This window comes from Mauremys mutica, chromosome 7 (genome assembly GCF_020497125.1).
Source record: "Mauremys mutica isolate MM-2020 ecotype Southern chromosome 7, ASM2049712v1, whole genome shotgun sequence".
Taxonomy (NCBI): domain Eukaryota; kingdom Metazoa; phylum Chordata; order Testudines; family Geoemydidae; genus Mauremys; species Mauremys mutica.
The window spans coordinates 106,230,503-106,246,183 of record NC_059078.1 but is presented as its reverse complement, the minus strand read 5'-3'; the positions used below and the strand labels follow the sequence as shown (position 1 = coordinate 106,246,183).

Below are 15,681 nucleotides of genomic sequence, written 5' to 3'. Positions count from 1 at the left end.
TGCACTTAAGTGCTTTGCTGAATTGGGGCCTTAATAAAGAATGCATACTGTAATTACCAGTGTTTTTTAAAGTATTTTTATGTATCAGTTTTTTAAACTTTTAAAATGAGCCTAACCACCTGTATTTTCAATGTTTTGAAATGTTTTCATTTCCCTGGTATCATTTTTAAAGTAAAGTTACTGAAACTTTTCTGTGTTACAAATTGTATTTAATTTGTCAAATCTTTATAATGTATGTACGTATTGTACAGTTTCAGCTATCATTGATATTTTCTTTTATTACATTTATAATTTGATCTTGCTGTGTTTATAATGCCAGTGAATGTTGCTGAATTATTTGTATATGCAAATTGCAAGATCTAATACATTCTGATGCAAGAACAAAGCTTCATTTTTATTTTCAGACTGTTTTTCTTTCTTTAAATCTCTTAATTTAATTCCTGTGCTATGTGCTCATTTATATTAAGTATTCTAAAGGAGTTAGAAATCCATTACCTAGATGAATTATTTTCCATTACTTTTAATCTGTAGTTCTTGCAGACTCAGAGTAATATTCTGACTAAAGTAAGTACTATGCATACAAAGTTCAGTAATTTGGTATTGCAATTTAGAGCCCAGTCCTGCAAACCTCTACTACTGTGCATAGTCCCGTGAAGTCGCTCTTACTGATATGAATAGTCCCATTATAGTCCTCCCCCAAAATAATCTCAATGACTAAAATCCTGGCCTGATTGACTTTTGTCAGTCCAGGATTACACTCAATATTCTTGACTAAAGAATTCTATTCCACTTATAACCATGTTCAGGCAGACCCCTGAATATACCAACTCCTACTCAACAAATGTATCTACAAAGTGGATGGATGCCCACACTTCTCAGCCAATATTACCAGTAGTTAAAAGGAATGAAAAAATTGGTACCTCACAGGAGGAGGAAACTTGGAAACTAATCTGGCACAATTTAAAATATATTTCCTTATATCCAACCTATGCCTTAACCTGAAAGGATGCTACTTAACATCAGCCAGATTAAGTCAATGACCTCATAGAATATGAAAAATTATAAATATAAAACCACTTACATGCCAGATACCCTTTGGTCATGATATGTGGACAGCCACCTTCACCCATGTCACAGAAACACTAAACTTCCCCACTACTCTTCTTTAGACCCTACATCTCTGTAAATAATGATAATTTTACTATCACTCTTAATAGTAATAAAAACAATTTTCCTTATGAGGCTTGAGGATCATGAAACCTTCAGTATCTGCTGAAACTAACATTTTCATGTATTTTTGCTGAAAGTGAGTACAACCAAATTGTTTAACCTGTTAGTTTCTCCCAGGAGAAAGCCCAACCTTCCAACCTCCTGCAGACTCTCAAAGCTGTTGCTCAAACACCACAATGGGACTGCAACTGAAAGCACCAAATTTAGCTAATACTTAAGGTTAGATTTCTGTAGCATCCAGTTGTTATTACCATCGTGCCTAGGTTCCTAGTCAAGGACCAGGACCCCATTGTGCTAGACACTATACAAACACAAAACAAAAATACACTCCCTGCGCCAAGGAGCTTACAAACTAAGTATAAGACAAGGAACAACAGATGGATACAGACACAAGGGAAAGCACAAGGAAACAATGAAACAATACAGGTCAGCATGATAGGCTGCTGTCTCAGAACACCAATAGCCTAGCTGTAGTCAACTTTCTTGCAGACATCACAGAAGAGGAGGGTTTTGAAGGAGAATAATGATTTTGTTTTGCAGATGTTGAGGGGGAGCTCCTCCAAAGAGGTGGAAATGATTAAGGAAAGAACGATGACCTGACCTGTATGACTTATTGCTCGGTAGTTCCCAGATGAGCTGAAGTTGTGGCCTAATAAAATCATATTCCTTGTCTTTCTTCCTGCAGGGCTAGGACAGTGTTGGTATTCTGATAAACATTTTAGGGGACTTAACAAACAAGATTTCTTGTTAAATGTTGCAATTAGGTATTGGTCTAAAATCTGGATCATTCATTGTATAATTAGTACATTGTATAAATGTAAGAAAGTAAATAAAGTGCAGGCTGTCTTGTCACTATTAGGGCAATAAGGTGGATAGAACTATGGACTATACAGTGGATAGAAAGCTGGCTAGATCATCGGGCTCAAGGGGTAGTGATCAATGACTCCATGTCTAGTTGGCATCTGGCATCAAGCGGAGTGCCCCAAGAGTCGGTTTTGTTCAATATCTTCATTAATGGTCTGGAGGATGGCGTGGATTGCACCCTCAGCAAGCTTGTGGACGAGGAGTGGTAGATACACTGGAGGGTAGGGATAGGATACAGAGGGACCTAGACAAATTAGAGGATTGGGCCAAAAGAAATCTGATGAGGTTCAACAAGGACAAGTGCAGATGGAAGAATCATATGCACTGCTAAAGACTAGGGACCGAGTGGCTAGGTAGCAGTTCTGCAGAAAAGGACTTAAGAGTTACAGTGTACGAGAAGCTGGATATGAGTGTGCCCTTGTTGCCAAGAAGATTAACAGCATTTTGGGCTGTATAAGTAGGAGCATTGCCAGCAGATCGAGGGACGTGATCATTCCCCTCTATTCAGCCTTGGTGAGGCCTCATCTGGAGTTCTGTGTCCAGTTTTGGGCCCACACTACAAGAAGGATGTGGAAAAATTGGAAAAAGTCCAGTGGAGGGCAACAAAAAATATTAGGGGGCTGGAGCACATGACTTCTGAGGAGAGGCTGAGAGAACTGGGATTATTTCGTGTGCAGAAGAGAAGAATGAGGGGGGATTTGATAGCTGCTTTCAACAACCTGAAAGAGGGTTCCAAAGAGGATGGATCTAGGCTGTTCTGAGTGGTAGCAGATGACAAAACAAGGAGTAATGGTCTCAAGTTGCAGTGGGAAAGGTTTAGGTTGGATATTAGGAAAAACTTTTTCACTAGGAGAGTGGTGAAGCAGTGGAATGAGTTGCCTAGGGAGGTGGTGGAGTCTCCTTCCTTAGAGGTTTTTAAGGTCAGGCTTGATAAAGCCCTGGCTGGGATGATTTAGTTGGGGATTGGTCCTGCTTTGAGCAGGGGGTTGGACTAGATGACCTCCTGAGGTCGCTTCCAACCCTGAGATTCTATGATTCTATTCTTGCAGCCCACATGAGGCAGGATCTCACAAGGTCTGGAGAAGCATTAGCCCCTGCAGAAGTTTGCTATCAGAAATCAGAACTATAGTATTCAACATATCAAAGTTCTCTTTGGACTTGACCCAATGAGTTTGATTCTTTTCCCACTTACACTGGTGTAAACCAGGAGTAATTTCACTGTAATTAATAGTTATTCTGGTTTAAAATGAGAGGAGGAGAATAAGGTAAGTAGAGGATGACTTGGTGCAGCATTATTTGCAGGGCTTAACCACACTAACCTCTAATGATCAGCCACACTGGATATTTGCAAGGTCTCTTGTATATGGGATAATTTTCTGATTCTTCCAGAACTAAGTTCCAAATAATACTTTGTGCACATCCTTCATGTACACTACAGATGAAATTGTTACAATTTTTTCTTTCCGTTTTTTCATCTGTTTTCTGACTGCTAATTGCCCTCACTATCAATAATGAAATCAAAATGTGCATACTTCATTTTATTCACTCTGGTATATAATTGAGTGAACTATCCAACTTTTCTAAAACTAGAATTACAAAATTTTGTAAAATGAACATTTTGAAAAGCAATTGAACTTTTTCAAAGAGTACTGTAACAAAATGTCTGTCAGCACTTAATTTTCTGAACAGGTGCTACCAAAAAGTTGAGAGAGCGATGCGCCTCCTGAAGTGGTGCCTCTGCTTATTTAAATAGATATGTTCACTGGTCAACAATTTGACTAGAAAAGAAAACACTTATCTGGTCCAACCATTTATTAAATCCATGAACAAGGTCCTCTGGAAAATATTACTATTTCCTGTTGTGATATTACAAGGTACAAAACTAATATTGTTTTTTCACATGATATTAAAACTAAAGCTATCAATGTTGAGTATTTATGGTTCAGCTAATAAAAATATTGTGCAATTGGATCATATTCCTTTGGCATGTGTCAGGATGCCAATTTTCATGAATCCAAAGATAAACAGATTTGTGGAAGAATAGACAGGTTCCTTTTTTGTGTGGGTTCTTGAAGAGGCAGGAAGCTCTTTGGGGACAGTGAATCATGCTTACTATATGTTTGTAGTATGTGATGCTAAACACTACACCCTGCTTACCATTTGTGGTATTCCTGCCAAAACCAGCATTCGTACTGCTGCCAGGGCCGGCTCCAGGGGTTTTGCTGCCCCAAGCAGACAAAAAAAAAAAAAGCCGCGATTGTGATCTGCGGCAATTCAGCTGGAGGTCCTTCGCTCCAAGCGGGAGTGAGGGACCCTCCGCCGAATTGCCACCGAATACTTGAAAGTGCCGCCCCGCTCCGGAGTGGCCGCCCCAAGCACCTGCTTGATAAGCTAGTGCCTGGAGCCAGCCCTGACTGCTGCACACAGCCTAGAAAGACTTGAGATCACCTCATCTCTGTCCTCTTAAACTAACCAATATGGAGGTGCTTGGAGATGGTCTTCAACTCAAGGCTTCTTTCCTTTCTTTCATATTTCGAAAAGGGTTTCACTCTGCAAGGTCCCAAGCATTCTCAGCTGTCACTGACTTCAGTAAGAGTGTGCTCAGCACCTTGTATAATCGGGTTCTAGGCGAGTGGAAGCAAAATATAAGCTATATTGTCTGACACACCAGATGCCCCCCAGATTTCCAGCAATTCACATATTAACACATTACTTTTTAATCCCCTAGCAGCCATATACCAAATAACTTCACCCTTGCCGAAGCATGGGGGGGCGGTGAGTAAAGAAACTACTTTAAAAAAACTTCTTAAAAGTCTCTGCTGGAGTTCAAAGAGAATGCTAACTAATGCAGGGAACCTGATAGAGGAGTACCGAACCTGCAAAGGCAATTCCATGAGTTGGTGTTCAGTCATATGCGTCAAATGGCTATTAGCTAACATAGTCAGGGATGCAATCTCATTCTCTGGGTCAGTGGTTTTCCAACTTTTTAGGCTGTGTACCCCTTTCCAAATAACATAGTCTACCATGTGCCCCCTTCTGAGATAGGATCATAACATGCCTATTAGATTGCCAAGTCTTACTAAATAAAATGTGCTGTCCGCCATTATAGGATTTTTCTCACATACCCACGATGAGAGCTCACATACCCGTAGGAGTATGTACCGCAGTTTGAAAACCACTCTTCTGGGTGTCCCTCAGCTTCTGACTGCCAGTTGTTGGGACTGCATGATGAGATGGCTCACTCAATAGTTGCCATCTTCTGTTCATTCTCTCTGAAGCAACTGGTATTGGCCACTGTTGGAAGACAGGACACTGGGCTATATGGACCATTGGTCTGGCCCAGTATGGCCATTCTTATGTTTATTTTTGCAGATCCTTCTTCAAGTAAATACTAGAATATCTCATGTTGTCATATATAGTATAGTCTTACACAAGTTATTTTTTCATAAGCTTGCAACATGAAAACTTAAGCACATTATTCAACTTCTGAACATTATAAACTGAACAAAGATTGCATGACATACAGTACCTACATTTGTTTAGGGCTGATCTCTCTATCCAATGTTGGGAGTGCTGTAGCTTTTATTCTATATGAAGCTTGACTCAGAAACAAGTACAAATCTTAATTATGCAATTGCTCTTAAATTAACTATTAAAATAGGCTGTTACTTTTAATGCAAAGTATGGTAAATTTAAGTTTACTTTATTCTGTATATATCTAAGTGATTATATATATCAAATCCAAGTAAGACCTTCCTTAATACAAGAACAGCTTAATGCAGTTTTTTTTCCAAGCAATTAAGGTTCACTGTGTCTGCTCTTCACCTTACATACTAGAGGATTATGTTGTAATTCTAGACATTTTAATAAGTGCTTTCTTTTGACAATTTTTATGCATTTTCTGGGCCATTTTATAAAAAGCATGAGAATTAACAATTCAACTTTCAGGCAGATGAAAGCTTTGCCTAAGTTATTTTCAAAAATAATAAAATATTGGTTGATTGTTAATTTTGGAATTACTTACATTGCATTAGCAACTATTATGCCATTGCTGTTTTGAATATAGCTTTCAAACTATTTATATATGTTGAAGAAAAGTGTGAAATTTACAATTTATGCCATATAGACGCAGCAGCTACTAAGGGGCAGAGTGGCATCTCTCTCACCTATGGGAGCTTGGGGAGGAATACTTTAGCACACCTGTAGTTACACCTCTTCATTGGGTTCAATGTATTCCCTCTGCTAGTCCCACTCCATGGACATGTGTGGAGGGGAGCAGGGCTGTGGTCCCACCTCTTATCTGCTCCCCAGGGAGTAGAGTGAGCACTCAGGGACTGCAATTGTCTGGCCCTTACATGGGCTGCACAAAGAGGGAGTAAGATGTAGAAAATTTCTTGTGCTTTCCTTACACCAGGAATACCAGCACTAGCTAGTCCTTAAAAGAAAAGTCTTGTTTTTTGTAAAAGTATTCTTAAAGATCATAGTGAAGTATATAGTTAATTCAGTCTTATGGTGTCACTGCATTCCCTATTTTCATGTCAAGCTTTGCTTTATGATGGTTAGCTTTCTGGGGTACTAGGTGACTCAGGGGGTAGGTAATGGGATATAAAGCCTTTTTGCATCTTTGTGTTGCTAGTTGGAATCCAGCCCAGCTTTGTAATGACTGAGGTCTAGTCTACACTACAAAGGCTTTGCCAGTATAGTTATACCTGCAAAACTGCCCAGTAAAGCTGCAGCATAGAGGGCAAAAGGAGCTCTTTTGCTGATACAGTTAAACCACTTCCTGACATGACAAACTATACAGGCGATAGGACCCTGTTACTGGTCTAAGCTGCAGCTACACATAGGGGGTTGTGGAAATAGCTATGTTGGTTAGGGGCATGATTTTTCACACTCCTACCTGACATAGCTACACCAGCAAAACTTTGTAGCGTAGACTTGGCCTGAAAGTTTAGACGTTTCGATGAATGCTCACTGGTCTGGTAGTCTCAGTCCCATTCCCAGTGTACAAATGTCCACATCGCTAAATCCAGCACAAATGGCAGATTTGCAAAGGGGCTCACTGGGCCACAGAAACTACCGGTATATTCCTCGCTCTTACAGGCTCTGCCTTCAGGTCACTGTTAAAATACATACGGCAAAATCCTGGTTCCAATGAAGTTAATGGCAAAACTCCCATTGACCTCAGGATTTCACCCAGAGTGTGGAGAAGCTTTCACTGCTGCAACGTGTTACATGCTTAAAGGATTTTTGTTTTCAGGGTTGTTGGTATTATACCTTTAGTGAGCAAGAGTCACATGTAAAAGTTTACATTTATGATCAGTAACAAATTTAAAAGATTTTGCAAGTTTGTAATCTACACATAGAAAAATTCAGAGCCTGATTCCCCTCAACTAGAATATAATGGGCAACGAAGTATATATTTGCATTTTAAATATACACTGATAGACTACATAATTGTGATGCTGCACCCCATATTCTTTATAAACATATTGTTATAATATGAATATGGCATAAATAAGGTATGTTTTCTGCAAGATGGGTCATGTGAGGTATCATTGGAAAGGTTATGAATTACCGAATATGATTATCCTAGTTGTATACATTATCATTTCTGTATCGGCAGTTAGGAATATTGACTATGTAACAATTACACCTGTGGTTACATCTGGGAAACGCCCACCAGACAGTAAGCAATCAGCCTGGATGAGCCATTAGGAAAGACAATGGGTCTTTGAAGATGCTGATGTCTCATCTTCCTGGAGTTCTTTCCTGTGGATGTTACAAATAAACCTTGTCTCATGGTTGCTTTAACACTGCAAGATCATGTGATGATGTCACCTGGTACAGAGTCCCACCTTGGACACTGCTGGTATTTTTCCACTGGAAACAAAGGATTCCTGCCTTATGTAAATCCTATTTAAGTCTGGGAAGTGAGTCAATCAAGGCTTTTCTCCATTGCCTCCCCACCTAAGAAGGAAGATTGCTGAAAGTGTACGGGGAGACTTTGGCAAACCAGTAAAGTGCCTGAAACCACTATGTCTTATTGTTAAAGACAGCCTAGTCAGCAAGCTGTTAAAAGCAAGTCTCAGCTTGACCAAGGCAGGAGGGGAGGGGGGTTTAGGGTGCCACCGAAAGGGCAGCTTGACCCCGCATCCTCCCTGATAAGAATTGTGTTGAAGTTGCTGATACATGCATTTTAAAAGAGTAGGATATGCCCCAGGAATGTCTATTGAGGTCTTAAGGCTGCAAATTCTGGAAAAACCCAAACCTGGTCATTCAATAATCAGAAGGAGCCTCTTGCTTGATCATTGAAACTGCTTACTTAACAAGGTTTCTTTACGGGACATGTCATTCTGTTACTAATGTATAAATAAGGGGACTCGTTTGGGGCCTCTTTGGGACTGGTCTCTACCTCTGAATGCATCTTGTGTTCCCCAGAGGCAGACGGGCTGCCGCTGTATCACTCGAAAGCCACATTCAGCTTTGGTAATTATCAAGGGTTAGGTGTGTCTTACTAATCTTGTTGCGGACGTGTGTAAGTGCTTGAGACTAGTAAAGTTTAGCTTTAAGTGAAAGCACTCTTGTGTTGTCCTGTTTGTGCCAGCCATCTATCGGTCAGACGGCTGTGTCTCCCCTGATTTATGTCCTGACACCTCCTTGCACAGAGTAAAGTTACTAAGAGCTCTGGGTAGAAAGAACCCCGGGTAACAAAAGCATCTGAAGAAACAAAGGAACTAAGCTGGGGAAAAGCAAGGGCTGAGTCCAGGGTGAGACATGAGTCTAGCCTATGAAGAGAAATAACTGGAACTCTAAGCTGCAGAAACTCTGCAACCTGCCTAAAACAACATTTAGGGTGTGAAATTACTGTGTGTAACCTGTTTCTTTAGTGAATTAAGCTTAGGTCGCATGTTTTGTTTTATTTGCTCATTAATCTGCTTTGTTCTGTTTGCTATCCCTTGTGATCACCTAAAATTTACTTCCAGAGCGGACACAGGCATGGGAACAGCAGTTTTGCAATTCTTATTTCAATAGACTCCTAGCTCCACCTCCCTGGATGGAGTATGGCTTGTGAGTCCCTTAGTGGAATACACATCTGCATCTACTCAAAGAAGAAGAAACTGCTATTTACTGTAACTGTGATCAGGGTGGATTTGATTTAAATCAATTTGATTTAAATCATGATTTAAATCACTAGTCAGGAAGACTAGTCACTGATTTTTATCAACCCTGACTGTGATTCTTCGAGATGTGATGCAGACGAGTATTCCATGACCCACTCTCCGTCCCCTCTGCATCGGAGTCTCCTCTCATGGGCTTTCTGTGCAAAGGAATTGAGGGGGTTAGGGCGGCACCATCTCATGTAGCCAGGGAAGGGGCCACAGCCACAAGGCGGAAGTGCTGCCCCTCTGTGGGTACTGCTAGCAAAAGTCTCTGACTACACTGCACTGGGCACACACACCCCTAAGTGGAATACACATCTGCATCACATTTTGAAGAACTCACAGTTACAGCAAGTAACCATTTCTATATAAAGCCACACCATCAAGTTAAAATCACAATTCTGTTTGAACATTTTTACCTACTTGAGTTACAAGTACCCTGTGAAATTCCTCTAACTGGGAAGGGCTAGGATTAAGAAGCTTTCCACTGTAAAAATATTTCAGCTGTGTGGAGCTCTCAAGACCACCATATTGTCCTTGGTAGATTTCCAAAATGGGGCCTCCCACTCTAACAGAAGTGGGTATAGGTTTTAAAAATATAATGCTAAATTGTCCTCTTATTCAGCTGACTGGCTTTACTACATGTTTTGACAGAATGGTCAAGTCTTCTGAAATTTATTCAACATTTACTGTTATGAATTTTAGCTCTCTGGGTTTAAAAACATGGCTGTGTCAATTTGCACGGCATTTTGGCACTTATACAGGTACAGAGGTCACTTGTCACACATACCTTAAATAACACACCACATTAAACCAAAAACACGCAAGATAAAACCTACACTTAAAAATCATACAGAACACGCACAAAAATCAGTCATACATATTTATGAATGGAAACACAATTTTATATTTTTTTTAAAAAAGCTTATTAGAAGTAAACTTGCCAAACTATATAAACCATTAAAAAAATATGGGCCCCAGTCTGATGTGCATATATGCCCCTGCATGGACCCCCATTTATTTCCTGGTTTGTCCCAAGCAGGTCTCTTTCAGCAGCAAAATGTCAGTGCTATATCATTTGTTACACCCCACTTTCTCAGGGCTGAGTCAAACAGACTAGGCCAGGCTTTGTCACCCTGGCAGAACAGGTGGTTACTGTGACAGTGCTGCCCGTAGGAGCCAGCTGAGGTCACTCAATTAGGGTGAACTGTAAACAAAATGGGGCAGACAAATCCCAGAAGCTGGTGGTTATTCCAATACTTAGATTTACCAAGCCAGCACAGAACAGCTTCTACCATACCTCACTGGTTACTTAGAAGTTCAAACACCACAGTCCCCTTAAAGTGCCCAGCCTCAGGCCTCCATCCAGACACACACATCAGATATAATGATGATTACTGAAAATCGTATCTCATCATATAAAGAAAAGGTTCTTTCAGTCCCAAAGATCAGCCACATACCTAGGTCCAATTATAACTTAGATCTTACTCAAAATACACACTATTAGCCAATTCTTATTAACCAAGCTAAAATTTATTAAAAAAGAAAAAAGAGTGTGTTGGTTAAAAGATCAATATACATACAGACTTGAATTCAATTCTTGAGGTTCAGATACATAGTAGAGATGAGCTTGTAGTTGCCAAAAGTCCTTTTAGAAATAGTCTATAGCAGCAGTCCCCAACGCGGTGCCCGCGGGGGCATCTAAATGCGCCCGCGTCCTGGCCGGCGGTCGAGAGGCGTCGCTGCCGAAATTCAGCGGCATTTCGGTGGATGCTCGACCACCGCCACGGTCCTTCATCTGGCACCCGCCAGACGAAAAGGTTGGGGACCGCTAGTCTATAGGTTATAGTCTAATGTCCATATTCAGGGTGACTCCAGTCAGTGACTGAGGATCTCAATCATTATGGCTTAAGGTTTCCCCTTCTTCAAACCCAGAGCAGATCTGAGATGAAGTAGGATCGTGTCCCAGGGTTTTTATATATTTCCATCAGCCTTTTGGCCTGAGAAAACAATAGGCTTAACTCTCCTTCTCTCAAACATCCTGGCAATTAGCACAGGGTAATTTATCCATTAAGCAGTTCAGATACAGGTTACCACAACCTTCAAAGAGACATATAGACAATAATACTATTTCACTCAAGTATTTTCCTAAATGTTAATATTCCTTTTTTGATCTTTGAATCAAAGCTATAGCAATAGACAAGACTTGTTTGCTTACATCCCAAGACCTGAGCAAACACCTACCCTTCTACCTCTAACAATGCTAGGGTGACCAGATGTCCCGATAAAATCGGGACCATCCCGATATTTAAGTCTCGCGTCCTGATCGATCTTTGGTCGGGACACAATTTGTCCCGATATTTTGTTCCGCCAGCAGCACTCGCCTTTTTTTATTAAATTAATTTTTTTATTGCTGCTCCACCGGTAGCACTCGGCTTTTTCCCCCAATCCACTCGCTGCTCCGCTGGCAGCACTCAGCTTCCCCCCCACAACCCTTGCTGCTCCACCGGCAGCACTCTGCTTTTTTTATTTTTTCCTCTTGCTGTTCTGCTGGCAGCACTCAGCTTTTTTTTTTTCTTTTCTGCTGGTGGACCACCTCTCCCTCCCCATGTGTCCTGATATTTTCTCCCTCTCATCTGGTCACCCTAAACCAGTGGTTCCCAAACTTTAACAACCTGTGAACCCCTTTCACTAAAATGTCAAGTCTCGCAAAGCTCCTCCTAAACATGAATATTTCCAGGGATTTTCTCATTTACCCGAGTATAAATTATAAAAGCAGTGATCTTGGAAATATAAAATTAGTTTTTATGACATGCTTATTACAAGCTTAAACTTGTTCTTCATAATAATTTTAAAAACAATATTAGCTGCCTATTTAATTTTAAAAACAGAAAAAATATCCACCTCCCTTTCTTATAAGGAGTCTTGAAGTTTAAATCTCCTCAATGTGATAGATAAGTTTGCTTTGATCTGCTTAGCTCTTGGAAGTCCAGAGGCTCTAGGCTGCTGGCCCCTAGGGACAGCTCTGTCTGCCATTAGGGAATTTTTCTCCAAGAACCCCCCTGTAACATTTTGTGAACCCCCAGGGGTTCACAAACCCCCGTTTGGGAACCACGGCCCTAAACAATGCAGACTTGCATTTCAAAACTCTATTCATTTACATATATTCCTAACCCGTTTCTAAAGTTCGGCCATGGGTCAGGTCACTCTGTGAGTTAATGAAATCTTTCTGGCCCTGTCATCTTTCAGTGAGATATATCACACTCATAACGTCACAGTTACCTAGGGCAGGGTAAGGGCCAGTCGTTTCCAGCACCAGTGAGGGGTAAACCCGTGGAGTGCCACATGCTCCACTTCGCCAGGTCAGAGACAACCCAGGCGCTGGTGTGAAGGTCTCACAGCCTTAGGAAAGGGATGCTGGGCCCACACACTGGAATCTCCCATGGTGGCCAGCAGCAGGAGCTACTCCCACAGGCCTGCCCAATCAGCCAAAGGAAAAGGAGTGAAAGTCAGCAGGGCGCGCGGGGTCCAGGAGCAGGAGGGCCCTGGCCAGGATGTTAACCCTGGGGGAGACGGGGGAGGTAGCATTAGGCGTAGGCTAAGGCAGAACAGGCTGAAGGGAGCGGGCTACTGGGGAGGGGCGGTGAAGCGGCGAGGAGACTGGGGCTAAAACAATGCAGCGAAGCAGAGACGCGCTCTGGGGTGCGGGAAGGTAACGGCGATGTGAGGGGCGGAGGGCTCCGGGGCGCGTGCGGGACAGTTGGAGGCTCCCTCTGGTGAAGGTCTGGCGGGAGCAGCTTTCAGATTTGTAGGAAAAGACGTAGCCGTACGAAAGCACTTCCCGGACAGCGTTTGAAAGGGTCAGAGGAGAAGCGGCGATGGCGCGCGCGCGATCCCGCCCTTCTCCGTCTGTTTCCCTACAGTCAGTCCCGGCGCGTCTACCGCCAGTTTGAAAATTAAACAGCCCCAGCGCTTTCCATTGGGCCCTCTTTGCCATCACGTGATTTTGCTTCCACCACTCAGACCGTTTCGCGCGCCTTTTCGAATTGGATTTTCATCGATAGTCCCTGTATCCTTCCGCCTCACTCGCCCAGGAGGGAGGGAAATAAAATAGTCCCGGAAAGATGTCTGTCCCGGCGGCCGGAATTTCTGCAGCTCCAGAAGGGTGATTTCTGTCAGCAGGTGAGTGAAGGAAGCAGGCCAGTATTGTGGGGGCTGCTGGGGTTTGTTTTATGTGCTGGTTGGTGAAGGGATACGTAGGGCGGAGTGAGGCGGCCTCGGTACCGGGTCCGACCTGTAGCCGTGCCGTGGGCGGTGAGTGACTAGGTCACTGGAGCTGAGAGTCTACGCGCGCGCGGAGACGCTCAGGCATCGCGGTGAAGGGACCGGGCTGGGGGCTGAATGTGGCCCTGCCGGCGAGATCTGGATGAACGGACCGTGAGGGACAATCGGACAGGTAGGAGCCCGTCTCTTTGGCACCCCAATCTGAAGGGATGTTGTAAGTGGTAGGTCGCTGCGGGGGGTATCTCCGCCCCGCGTCTGTCTACAGGGGGGCGCCGGGAGCCGGTGTGCGAGGAAGCGGAACGAATAACTGGTTTCTGGGTTGTGGCTGGGAATGGAGGAGGGAGACCTGAGGGGAAAGCGGGGGCGCCGCTGGGCTGTGTTGATCTGGGGGAGGGGGCGACGCTGGGCTGTGTTGATTTTTGGGAGGGGGGGATGGAGGAGGACAGGTTCCCGGCGGCGAGCGGCATGGATGGGTTGTGGAGATTTCACGGGAGAGGGTCCAGCTGCTTAAATAGCTCGGGGCATGGGTGTATTGTAGCTTTTTGGTAGGTGGCTCAGGTAATGATTTCTATTGTAACTGTCAAAGTCTCCTCATCTTCACATTGACAGTCTCGTTTCAAGCAGAGCCCATGCTGATTTGTCATTTTCTCAAGCGGTTATCCTCCAGCTGGTTCTATAAACGTCTCGCTGTGGTTGACATATAATCCCTCCTCCCGGTGTCTTGTTTTTGTTTTTAACTACTGTACATAGGCGCATCAGGCTGTCCTCTAACATCCTCTGAGAGTATTTCTTTGCAAATGATTAAGTAGTTTAGAAACCTGTACAGATGATGTGGCGTTTTATTTTATGCTTGCATTTGGCCTGAATCCTCAAGTTGGGGGACAATTAGGATAAGTGTTAAAAGAAGTTTCATTTAAATTCATACAGCACAAAAATGAAGATTCTGTTAAAGGGACACTATCAAATTTGACACAATATTTGAAAATTTTAAAAACAATCTTAGATAAAATGAGATCAATAGGAATTCATGTTTACAAAAAATAGGAAAGGTGAGTACTTTTAATTGAGTCTGTTTCTTGTTTTCCATTCTAATACTGCAGTTTTGTGCTGGTGCATGAATCTAAAATTGAAATGGATCAAAACAAACTGAAACTACCTGTTCTGCTGTCCTTGTGAGGAGGGAAATACAAAAAAAGGGTGAAAAGTAAATGGTCTTATACATTTCTTTCAGTTTAAATAATGTAAGGTGGTTTTTGTAACATACGTATGCTAGAGATGCTTGAATTTTTTTAAATTAATGCATTTATGCCACAATAATGTGAAATTTAAAAAAACCTGTTATAAACAGGGTTTTCTGCTCCCATCTTTTCAGCAACGGAGAAACTGGCAATATATAGTGGAACAGTGAAAGTAAACTCGGTAAATAGAAAATGTGATTTTCAAGTTATCCCTTAATTGTATGTTTACCTGCAAATTTTATCCTGAATGTCTGCAGATTTTAATGATCGAAATTGTATGACAACTAATCTTAAATTAGGCAGTCATTCTTTTCCAAATGACTGAGATTTGGCAGGGTTGTTTTTGTAATATACACAACTTTACACAGGCACAGTCAATTTAAAAAGTCATGCATTTATTTAAAAATTTGTTCCCTATTATAACATCTTACATTTATATAACTGAAATAAATGGAAGAAAATAATTGTATTTTTCTGTTTGTATTTTCTTTTTTCTTTTCTGCATTTTCTTTTCAGTGTTTTGTTATATGTGTCCATTCAAATGATTTCCTTTTTTCTATAGTCATTTTCCCTCTGTTTGAATGAGACACACACAGCATTAGAGAGGGAAAAACATTTTGGCACATAGGAAAGCTAATAATCATAAACACATTAAGAATAGTTGGGGGCAGATTTTGTATCTGAAAAAACTTTCAAGTCACTTCATTTATATCAATATAGTTTATATTGCCCCCTTTTAAAGCATTCAGTTATGGAAACGTTGTGATACTTAGATACCAAACATATGTAAACATAGAAAAGGAATTCTTTACATCAACCTGATACAGTTACTCCTGGGGGAATTCTGCACCAAAAAAAAAAAATGCGCACAATATTTTAAAATTCTGCATGTTTTGTCAAAA

General features: G+C 41.8%; 1 protein-coding gene across 1 annotated transcript in view; it reads left to right on the top strand.

The window, feature by feature from the left end:
* Nucleotides 1-12,450: 12,450 nt before the first annotated feature.
* The window catches only part of MKI67 (marker of proliferation Ki-67), a 44,707-nt gene continuing 41,476 nt past the window's right edge, over nt 12,451-15,681 (top strand). The window contains exons 1-2 of the mRNA XM_045024603.1: nt 12,451-12,459; nt 13,281-13,439. Coding sequence (XP_044880538.1) covers nt 12,451-12,459; nt 13,281-13,439 — 168 coding nt within the window. The remainder of the gene's footprint in view (nt 12,460-13,280; nt 13,440-15,681) is intronic.